General features: G+C 42.4%; 4 protein-coding genes across 6 annotated transcripts in view; 3 read left to right on the top strand and 1 right to left on the bottom strand.

Moving 5' to 3' along the window:
* LOC113065866 (platelet glycoprotein Ib alpha chain-like) overlaps window positions 1-4,561 on the top strand; it is a 5,711-nt gene extending 1,150 nt beyond the window's left edge. Inside the window, exon 3 of the mRNA XM_026237417.1 lies at window positions 3,415-4,561. Coding sequence (XP_026093202.1) covers window positions 3,415-4,028 — 614 coding nt within the window. The 3' untranslated portion in view covers window positions 4,029-4,561. The remainder of the gene's footprint in view (window positions 1-3,414) is intronic.
* Window positions 1-4,890, top strand: part of LOC113065865 (platelet glycoprotein Ib alpha chain-like) — a 20,824-nt gene extending 15,934 nt beyond the window's left edge. For both annotated transcript variants that reach the window (XM_026237414.1, XM_026237416.1), the window contains exon 4: window positions 4,753-4,890. The gene's annotated coding sequence lies outside the window, so the exon portion shown is untranslated. The remainder of the gene's footprint in view (window positions 1-4,752) is intronic.
* Window positions 4,695-7,003, bottom strand: LOC113065868 (proteasome subunit beta type-6-like). The gene is made up of 6 exons (XM_026237419.1): window positions 6,863-7,003; window positions 6,226-6,293; window positions 6,020-6,151; window positions 5,816-5,945; window positions 5,596-5,740; window positions 4,695-4,882 (listed from the first exon to the last, which is right to left on the bottom strand). The coding sequence occupies exons 1-6, from the start codon at window positions 6,956-6,958 to the stop codon at window positions 4,755-4,757; spliced, it is 699 nt and encodes a 232-aa protein (XP_026093204.1). The 5' UTR covers window positions 6,959-7,003; the 3' UTR covers window positions 4,695-4,754.
* A 76-nt stretch (window positions 7,004-7,079) lies between these two features.
* On the top strand, window positions 7,080-8,715 carry LOC113065869 (trafficking protein particle complex subunit 1-like). Of its 2 annotated transcripts, none has more exons than XM_026237421.1 (5): window positions 7,080-7,214; window positions 7,449-7,547; window positions 7,804-7,874; window positions 8,047-8,185; window positions 8,303-8,715. In XM_026237421.1, the coding sequence occupies exons 2-5, from the start codon at window positions 7,449-7,451 to the stop codon at window positions 8,429-8,431; spliced, it is 438 nt and encodes a 145-aa protein (XP_026093206.1). In that variant the 5' UTR covers window positions 7,080-7,214; the 3' UTR covers window positions 8,432-8,715. The 2 variants fall into 2 exon arrangements, with proteins under 2 accessions (XP_026093206.1, XP_026093205.1); XM_026237420.1 differs by lacking the exon at window positions 7,080-7,214 and adding an exon at window positions 7,283-7,309.
* Window positions 8,716-10,486: the final 1,771 nt, after the last annotated feature.

The raw sequence follows: 10,486 nt of genomic DNA, 5'->3' as shown, positions 1-10,486 counted from the left end.
AATTTAAATAAATAAATAAATATCTCTCGACTCAAGTCCACAGGGTCTGTAAATTTACCCAAGTAAGTACACGTTGTCATTCACATCCGACGAAAACCGCCCACTGAGTCTAGTGCTTCTGACTGACATGTAAACTGGCCAATCATCGATGAGCGTCTGTACGATCCAGCCAATGAAGTGAGATCTTTTGGAGGCAGGCGGTTTGTTGGCGTGTAGTATTTTACTAGATCAATTTATTCGAAAATTAAAATAGATATTTCAAAATGAATCTTCTTCTTAAAAAAAGGAAGTAAAACCCCCCAGCCAAAACACTTGAATGCCGAGATACAACAGCTTACTTCAGGTATCTGTAACTTTTATATTTATTTTTCGGTTTTAAATTGTGTCTGATTTAACGTCACATTTTGAACATCGAACAGTTAACAGTCTGTAGCACACACACACACACACACACACTTTTTTTTCTGAATGAATCATCCGTTTCTAACGAATCCATTGATTAAATGACTGACCGACTCACTCATTAAGGCAGTGGCATGCCTAGTGGCAAAGTACCATTCTAATTTTTTTTCATAATTTCATATTTCTGTAGCCTATTCCAAATTGTATATTTGATACATTAACCTTCTTATGATCACTTATGCAATTTGTAAGTGCTGTGTAAGTCCTCCTTCAAAAATATAAGTGTAAAGAGCCCTGCGTTTATAATTATACTTGGCTTTAAACACAGAGATAAAGTCCTTTGACGGTGTATCTTTATAGAGTAAGAGTATGTCAGTGCACTGCTTCATGTTTGCTTCTTATCCCTGTTCTACCAGGACGAGTGTAGCCAGTCAGGCTTGATTGGAAAATAGTTCACATTTCACACCTAAACAAGCATGGAAAATGTAATTATAACTAGCTACTAAATTAGTTACAAATGCCTATCCATATACAGCTATGATTTACGAACCCAAACTGACTCAAATGATTCGCGATCCCGCTATGAACTCCCGAATTGATTCAAATGATTCGCGATCCTCAAACTGACTCAAATGATTCGCGAACCCGCTACGAACTCCCGAACTGACTCGAATGATTCGTGATTGTCAAAATGACTCAAATGATTCGCGATCCCGCTCCAACTCCCAAACTGGAGTCAGATGACTCAAATGATTCGCGATCCCGCTACGCACTCCCGATCTGTTTCAAATAATTTGCGATCCCCAAACTGACTCAAATGATACGCGATCCCGCTACGAACTCCCGAACTTATTCAAATGATTCGCGATCCCCAAATTGACTCAAATGATTCGCGATCCCGCTACGAACTCCCGAACTTATTCAAATGATTCGCGATCCCCAAATTGACTCAAATGATTCGCGATCCCGCTACGAACTCCCGAACTTATTCAAATGAATCGCGATCCCGCTAAGAACTCCCGAACTGACTCAAATGATTCGCGATCCCCAAATTGACTCAAATAATTCGCGATCCCGCTACGAACTCCCGAACTTATTCAAATGAATCGCGATCCCGCTAAGAACTCCCGAACTGACTCAAATGATTTGCCATCCCAATACACATAATGCTAGAAAAGTGTGCACATGAAGAGAAATAAACAGCAGATGTTCATGTTAACAACTTCTTTTACTTGAGCAAACGCTGCTAATACACATACATGTTAATAAAGTAGTAAATAAAACAAAAAAATGAATGTTTTAATGCTACTGAATAAAAATAAACGATCCAGTCGAAAGTCTCTGCTCATCATGACAGGACCTGGATCAGTGAGCTGCGTCTCGGGCCGATGACGTCACTTCCATGGAGGCATGTTGTACACGCCCCCGTCCATTGACTCCGCCCCCACGTCAAAAACGGTGCCACAAAGAGTGACGTGCAGAAAAGTGAAGTGCAAAGGAAAAATGGTATTGCAAGCTCAAACTAGACTGACACGCAAAATAAAAGCGGCGTTGCTGCTACGTAATAGATATGACCATGGAAAATATGTATTGCAAAATCATTGCTTTCGCGCTGTTTCATTTGTTTTGCAATTCTTAATTTTTGTTTGCAAAAAGCAAATGTATTTTCCTCAATACTTTAAATAAAATGTTTTAAATTTGTTTTTATTGTTTTTGTATATTTTAAATAAGGTAAATCTTTCTGATTTATTAAAATAAAAAGTCACATACATGGATTTTTCTGGGCTAAGCCCCAGATCTCCACTCACCCTAGAACCACCCCTGAGCCCAGCCGTTCCCAATTCCAGTTCTTGCGCTTCCCTTTCTGCATATTTTGCATGTCTCGCTTAGTTAACACACCCAATTCAGATAACCAGCTTAGAAGAGAGATACATGCATGAACTGTGTTCTGATTGATATGATCCCTACACAGTTTTCATCGCTCCCTGAGCAGGGGTTTACCTCATTCCGAAATAGGGGATGGAATTGGGAACCGCTGATAAAGCCTATTGTAGTAAATAATGTTATCTCTGTTGTTCTGGTCTGTGAGTGTATATGCGTTCAGGGGGCGTGGCTTTGGACGGCGATTGCAGGGAGGGTGCGACGTTCGTTTTCAGTGATATCAGGCTAAAGTTAGCATTTTATTGGCGGACTAGATCTGCTACACGATGCCCCGCGTTTGGTGTGTATTCCCCATAATACTAATCTTGTTGATCGATATAGTATCATACGTGTTCTGTAAAGATACGAATCAAAACAACTCATGACACTGTCATGTGGTTTCTACGTCAGTAAAGGCGGTAACTAAGGGTAACTAACGTGATTGACAGGCGACTGCACTGCCCCGTGTCACTGTTTAGAATGGGAATATTCTCATGATTTACAAGCAGTTGAAAACATTAGAGATATTGTTAGTAATCAGCTGGACAAAATATATAACACTAGCCTACTGGTTTTTGGATATTTTGCTGCAAATATCATATGGTAAATGGACTGCATTTATATAGCACTTTCAACAGACCCATGGCCATCCAAAGCGCTTTACAAGTTGCCTCACATTCACCCACTAACCGATGGCGGTGGTGTCAGCCATTCAAGGCACATCCAGCTCATCGGGAGCAGCTGGGGTTAGGTGTCTTGCTCAAGGACACCTCGACACTTGGTCAGGTGGAGCCGGGGATTGAACCACCAACCTTCCGGTTTGTAGACAACCTACTGTACATGAACCACTGAGCCACTGCCGCCCCTAGAAATTGTACAAATTGTATCTTTAACTGTACAGGAGTGCATTTCCCAAAACCATAGTTGCTAACTAAGTTAGCAATTTTGTTGGTTGCAATGCAATTTCCCATTGCCAACCAACTAAGTTGCTAACAGGTTAGCAACTATGGTTTTGGGAAATGCACCCCAGGACCGCACCGAACTGTACCATGCAGTGGAAAAGTGACAGATGTCTGTGTGTGCCTCTTTCAGGTCCAGTGCTGGAGAAGCTGAGCGTCTTGCGTTTGTCTGGTAACATGTTAACTGGTTTGGGAGGACTGGTGTTCCGCTGCGCTCCCAGTCTGATGGAGATCTACTTAGACAGGAACCAGATTGGTTCCCTTCAGAACGACACCTTCAGTGACCTGCCGCGTCTGGAGGTCATTAATCTGTCTCAGAACAAGCTTCCTGTGCTCCCTCCTCGTCTCCTGGATCTCGTGTCCTCCAGCAGCCTGAAGACCTTCGACCTGGAGAATAACTCTCTCTCGCTGATGCCCGATGGGTTCTTCTCATCCAAACCGGAGCTTCCTTATGTTTACCTCACCCACAATCCCTGGCTCTGCAGCTGTGCTGTCGGATACCTCCACAGCTTCCTGAACGACCAGGAACACAACATCTACATGCACGAGGGACTATATAACATCATCTCTGCCGCCGACTCCGTGCTGTGTTCTGGACCTCCTCACCTGCTCAGACGACCCATCATTGAGCTGGAGGAGAGCGACTTCTGTCCACCAGATCCCCCTCATCCCAGCGGTGACCAATATACCAAACCCTTTTGTATTCTTTCAGATCTTGAACATCCCCGTGTTGTTCCGACAAACTAAGTGTAACCAATTTCCCCAACTCAGACGCCGACTGCTCTACAGGACGCTGCCAGACGCCCACCTGCTCCATTCCACCAAATCATGGACCTCCATTGAAAAGTATTGGGTCACTGAGACCTGGACCAACATCTGGTATAAATTCTGGATATTTTATCTCGACTCCTACCAGTCTCTTTCTTCCCACATAAGCCGTCCAAGAACCAAACACATGGAAAACACCCACGGTCCAACCAGAAAAGCGGACCATTAAAACATGGAAATAATTGCCTTATTTACATATACATCTATTAATTCACCAGAAATGACTTAGTCCAGATCAAATGTTTAACAGCTTCAAACCATTGATGAATTGATCAAATAGTGTAAAGATGTGTCAGATTGCTGTTATACCTGACAACACAACTGAACCTGTTATTCGTAATCTCACCTGTGCTCATATACCTGTATATTAATCATAGTCAGATATAGTCAGTAGAATTCATGCAGAATCTCATTAGTTATCCTACATTCCATTATTATATTAAAAATGGACTTTCACAGTTTTTAAGACCTCTTTGGGCCGATTCCCAAATCCATATAGAGGTCTGGAATAAAGAATGTAATAAATGTAGTAAAATTATTACATTTAATCAATGTAACTGAATAAAGCAGCGAGACACAAGCAGGTCGAGTGAAGTGGTGTTTATTGGAGCTTTGTGTGACAAACACTGAGAAACACTGTGAGGTTCAGACGGTGGAGAACTTGGGAAGCTGGTTCCCGAGGATGACCTGTCTCTCCACACCCTGCTCCGAGATGACCGCTAGTCTGACCACTCCACCGCTGGAGCCGTCCCTCTCCATGGCCAGAGACAGTGCTGCACACACACACACACCGGTGAGAGACACACACACACCTCGACTGCCTTGTGACGCTCTGAAACCTTTGTGAATCATTTCAGCTTTGAATCAGTGATTCACACGCATCAAGCCTTAAAACAAGGCTTTGTTTCTTCACAACTCTTGATTTTGTGTTTTTTGGCTGATCTCAGATCAGTTTGCACATTTGTAGATATTAAATTGATACATTTATATTAAAAAAGGGAATTATATTAGTTAATAGTCACTGATTAGTCAAAACAAGTCCTGAAAAGATCACATTATATAGAGGCTTCATATTTTAATAGGAACAAATTTTTTTTTTTTTTTTTTTTTTTGCATTTAATAGATTACACTTCCAGTTGGTTTGGTAGCTTCTTTTAATGCAGGAGTTTACTGTATTTACATCATTTTGACCAGTGTGTGGCGCTGAAGCTTTAGGTGCAGTTTAGAGAACAATAATCCAAATTGAGATTAAAGACCATTTAGAGAACAACAAATATGAATTGAGAAATTAAAAAGTAATTTAATGATCCACTTGATTCAACTATTCTGGAAAGCTTTAAAATCACAATTTAGAGAAAAAGCTCAGAATTTATGAAAGATTGAAAAGCTCTGTGTGTGTGAGTGAGAAAGAGAGTGAGAGAGAGAGTGTGAGTGTGTGAATGAGAGAGTGTGAGTGTGTGTGTGTGTGTGTGTGTGAGTGTCTGACCTCCTGCGGTGAATTTGAGACACTCCTCTTTGCTCATCCCAGGTCTGTAGTTGGAGTCCACGTATCCGTAGATGTAGCTGCTGCCGGATCCTCCGACGGACACCGGCTGTCTGGTCATCATCCCTCCGACCGGCACGGTGTACACCTGACACACACACACACACACACTCAGGGGAGGTTCTCTTCTCCATCAGGGATCAGACTCGTGCTGGAGCTGTACCTGTCCTCCTCTGCGAGGGTCCCAGCCGCCCACGATGATGCCGGCCATCAGCTCCTCTCTGTACCTGTAGCACATGTCCCTGAACAGACTGGCAGCGGTCTGCACCAGAGGAGCCTCGTCCAGCTCGATGCTGAGGACACAGAAGAGAGCGTGAGAGCCTGAGCGAGCGCTGGACGTCCCGGGGCAGGAGCCCAGCCGCTGTACCTGTGGAAGCCCAGCTGGTAGGTGACGGCGTCAGCGATGGCCTGTGTGTCCGCCGCCGAGCCCGAGCGACAGCACAAGATCCGCTCGTGGATGGGAGTCAGCTTGTCCGTCACACGGTTAGCGATGTAAGCTCTGCACGGATCACATCAAGCGGTCAGACAGAGCACAATCATCAGACTGATGTAGAAGCGGTCAGTGTGTCTCACCCGGTGGTGGTGCGGGAGTCAGCGCCCATCACCACTCCTCCGTCAAACTCCACCGCCATGATGGTGGTCTACACACACACACACACACAGAGAGAGACACACAGGAGATTGTGTCCAACACACAATAATATATATTATTTTTATTTAAAAATATAAGCTTGCAGTTTTAAGAGAAAATAAAAAAGGTTTGGAGAAAATTCAGTCCAAAAATTTTAATACACTCTCAGATGACAGGGGAAAAAAATAACAAAAGATTTTTAAAAAATCTAAGAAAGTTTTTCAGAAAAAAGTAATAATTGTGAGATTTAAAAAAATCATAGTATCAAGTAGAAAATGTTAGATAAAAAATAATTCTGAGAACAAAGTATGACAAACATTAAATAAAGTTATTGTGATACACAAACTTACAATTTAAAAATATATCTGAATTAAGAACGATAATTTTGATTTGTTATTTTAGAGAGATTACGTGACCGTGCTCCTATAATAATGAATAAATCCAGACTCATTGGATGTGTGTAGCGCTGAGCTTCACAATCTGCTGCATCATTCACCGCAGAACCACCAAACAAACGCGTTTCTATTCACTAGAACTCAGTCATGTGAGATTATTATTAGAGTTAGAAGCGCTCCTCACCCCTGTGCTGACTTCCCTCTGCGTCCAGTCAGGGTATAGATCATTATAATTGTTTAAAGTAGAAATGTTAGCAGGAAACTGCAGCACTGTTGCCATCTTTACTCTACAGCGGTACTGAAGGACCCCGGGGCAGGAGTCCGCACAAGCGCCTGTTTTAAACGATCATAATCGCCTGATAGACCACAAAACACAACTTTGAATTGCATTACAGAGTTGAAACTTTTTTATTTTAGTTTTTTTTTAAATAATGCTCGTTTGAATCAAATTAAATTGGTATATTGTTATATGGCGTTTTGTTGATAATCGTTCAGGCAGCCGTCGAGTCAGTCTCCGGACAGACGCCGCGCGGAAGGTAAACAAATAATGACAAATAATAACCATATATACTAACAAATCCATCGACATTTCGCTTCATATGAATTAAACACAATACAGATGATCGAGAGGGTACACATGTCGTGTTTAAATCATTTCTGTAGTCATGTGCTGATTGTTGTTGATCGTGATGTTGAGCAGAAACGAGGTTATGATTTTAAACTCTCATTATCATCAGTGTAATCAGTGTGATTTCTGTGATTTCTCTCAGATGACTGTTCATAACCTGTACATATTTGATCGCAATGGCTCCTGCCTTCATTACAGCGAGTGGAACCGCAAGAAACAAGCAGGAATCTCCAAAGAAGAGGTTCAGAATCTGTCTGTCTGTGAAGTTTTGTGATGTTTTTAACATGTTTGTTATGATGATTAACTGGAAGACAAATGTCATGAGCTACAGGGCATACGATGCTTCTTTTATCTTTCTTTTAATGTTAATGTTTCTTTCTAATCCCATGTTTGTGTTAATGTGGTTCTGTGTAGAGTCACGTGATGTTCTGAGAGATGAGAATCTGTTAGTGATGATGATGATGATGATGATGATGATGATCTGTTGTGCTCTTCAGGAGTTCAAGCTGATGTACGGCATGCTGTTCTCCATCCGCTCCTTCATCAGTAAGATGAGTCCACTGGACATGTATCCTCCCTCTCGTGTGTGTGTGTGTGTGTGTGTGTGTGAGAGAGAGAGAGAGAGAGAGAGAGAGAGAGTGTGTGTGTGTGTGTTTGTGTGTGTGAGAGAGAGAGAGAGAGAGAGAGTGTGTGTGTGTGTGTGCGTGTGTGTGCTAGTTCTCCTTGACTCAGTTCTTCAGGAAAGACGGGTTCCTGGCGTTCCAGACCAGCCGTTACAAGCTGCATTATTATGAAACTCCAACAGGAATCAAACTGGTGCTGAACACTGACCTCGGCGTGCCGAACTGTAGAGACACACTGCAGCAGATCTACAGCACTGTGAGAAACACACACACACACACACACACTCACACTCACACACTCTCTCTTCTCTCTAGTGACTGTGTGTGTGTGTGTGTGTGTGTGTGTGTGTGTGGTGTGTGTGTGTGTCTGCAGCTGTATGTGGAGTACATCGTGAGGAATCCTCTGTGTGTTCTGGGCGAGTCTCTCCAGAGCGATCTGTTCAGCAGCAAACTGGACTCTTTCATCCGAGCGTTACCGTTCTTCAGCGTCCGCGCCGCCTGAACACACACACACACGCACTCTCACACACACACAGACACACACACTCACACTCACACACACAGTCAAGCACACACGCACGCACACACACACACGCGCACACACACACACACACACACTCTCACACACACACACACACACACACACACTCTCACACAGACACACTCACACACACACACTCTCACTCACACAGACACACACACACACACACACACTTCTTCTGTTCATCATCACTGTTGATTATTGGAAGACTTGATCAAAATAAATGACTCTTTTTTTTAACTGAAGCCAGTTTTTGTGTTTGTTCTCGGGACATGATGGTAAAGATTTCACAAAGTGTTATTTTATTTATTTATTTCTTGTTTATTGTTGTTCATAAAGCTTTTGGAGATTTAGTGTAGAATAATGTCCAAAACTGTATTTATTGGATGTTTGCTCTGACAGAAACAATGATAATTAACGGTTTAGAGAGACCCTTCTGTGTGTTGTGTATCTGTGTCCCTGCAGCTGCTGATACTAGTGACCCGAGACTTGAGCAAAGATCTGTGTGTGTCGGGGAAAATGATTACCGTAGTACAGCTATAAGGACAGCACTTCTTCTCTGTTTGGTTCTGTGGCACTGGATGTCAGCGGGCTATAGCTCCAAACCAGAAGATCAAGTCTTTCTTGATCAATTCTGATGTATTTCTCACTTCTTTCTTCAGAATATTTCTCCTGGTTTCACAGACAAGGCTTGAACCTGTAGACCCAGACTAAACTGAGACTGAGCTGTTTCACCTGAGAGATTTGGAAGATTTGAGAGGAATAAAGAACAAAATCTGAATTGTGAGATGCATCTGGCATATCTGAGTATTATTATTATTTTTTTAACCTTTATTTATATAGTGCTGTAACTTTAACTTCTCAAGTTCTGTACTCTTCGTGGGACTTTCCTCGTCTTCTTACACTTGTGGTGTTCCCAGGTCACTTCTCTCATTATTCTACACATACTGTATTCAGTGTTTGTCTTCAGCTGGTTTTCTTTACGTTATTTCTTTTTGTCACTGATTGATCTTAGGCCTCACTGATCTGAGCTAATGAGTGGAACTGACAAAAATATCCACAGAAAAAGTTGTTTTTTTCATTCATAAACTCATAAACTCAGATCAACGAGGCCTATGAATCGGTTCTAAAAAGAAATAAAAAACCTGTGCTGATTACAAAAAAAAGAGTGGTGATAATACAGCGTGATGAAAGTATTTCTGCTTGGTTGAACCGAATGTAGCTCAGACTCATCAGATCTAATCAATCTGCTTCTAATTAAAGTGTTTGAGGAACTGAAAGCAGGAGTTTTTAAAGAACCCGCTTCTGTCCGCTCGATCAGTTTTACATCTCATCAGAAGGAGGCGCTGTTCACAGAAAACACACATTCCTCCCAGAATTCCTCGGCATGTCACAACAGCTCACTTCTGCACTGGTTTAACTCTTTCTTCATCTGTTCAGCCGCACACAGTGTCCTCCTCACCGTCCAGAAGATCAGCCTCGTGCTGGAGCTCTGGAGAAAACACTGCCTTCACACAAACAACAAGAGATTCCTTCCCTCTATCACACTTTTCATCATCTCCCCCACATTCTCTCACTTCCTAGTTTGCCTAAAAAGGGCATATTATACCGAGGGAAGTGTGTGTGTGTGTGTGTGTGTGTGCGCTCACACTGAACGAGATGAGATGAGGTTACATGAGAGGAACAGGTTGTGAGGATGAGTGGAAATAAGAAAGAAACCGAGAGAGGAGGGTGTTGAAGATCAATGAGAATCCTCACATGAACAACAGACAGTTTCTCCACTTCCTGCCCCAGACAGGAAGTCACTGAGTCAGTGTGTGTGTGTGTGTGTGTGTGTCGGCTCTTTCACACAGTTTAATGCGCTGATAAACCTGACAACGTTTCTAAAGTGCTTTCTTCCATAAAGACACAGCCTGCACTGCCAGACGGGATTTTCTTATATTTTTGTCTAAACAAATCTAAACAAAATAACATGATGTAAAGTACTGTTTTCTGAGAAACAGATTTCATTCAAAG

The sequence above is a fragment of the Carassius auratus genome, chromosome 48 (assembly GCF_003368295.1).
Source record: "Carassius auratus strain Wakin chromosome 48, ASM336829v1, whole genome shotgun sequence".
NCBI classification, from domain to species: domain Eukaryota; kingdom Metazoa; phylum Chordata; class Actinopteri; order Cypriniformes; family Cyprinidae; genus Carassius; species Carassius auratus.
The sequence above is the reverse complement of the archived record's forward strand: the minus strand, read 5'-3'. Positions and strand labels throughout refer to the sequence as shown.

What these genes read in the sequence shown, in the direction of transcription:
- LOC113065868 (XM_026237419.1), bottom strand. Translation starts at nt 6,958, where the DNA reads ATGGCAACAGTGCTGCAGTTTCCTGCTAACATTTCTACTTTAAACAAT. An exon ending in AGAGGGAAGTCAGCACAGGG is followed by an intron (nt 6,294 to 6,862) that starts GTGAGGAGCGCT and finishes GTGTGTGTGTAG; the next exon opens with ACCACCATCATGGCGGTGGA. An exon ending in TACCAGCTGGGCTTCCACAG is followed by an intron (nt 5,946 to 6,019) that starts GTACAGCGGCTG and finishes CTGTGTCCTCAG; the next exon opens with CATCGAGCTGGACGAGGCTC.
- LOC113065869 (XM_026237420.1), top strand. An exon ending in CAGGAATCTCCAAAGAAGAG is followed by an intron (nt 7,548 to 7,803) that starts GTTCAGAATCTG and finishes TGTGCTCTTCAG; the next exon opens with GAGTTCAAGCTGATGTACGG. An exon ending in TGCAGCAGATCTACAGCACT is followed by an intron (nt 8,186 to 8,302) that starts GTGAGAAACACA and finishes GTGTGTCTGCAG; the next exon opens with CTGTATGTGGAGTACATCGT.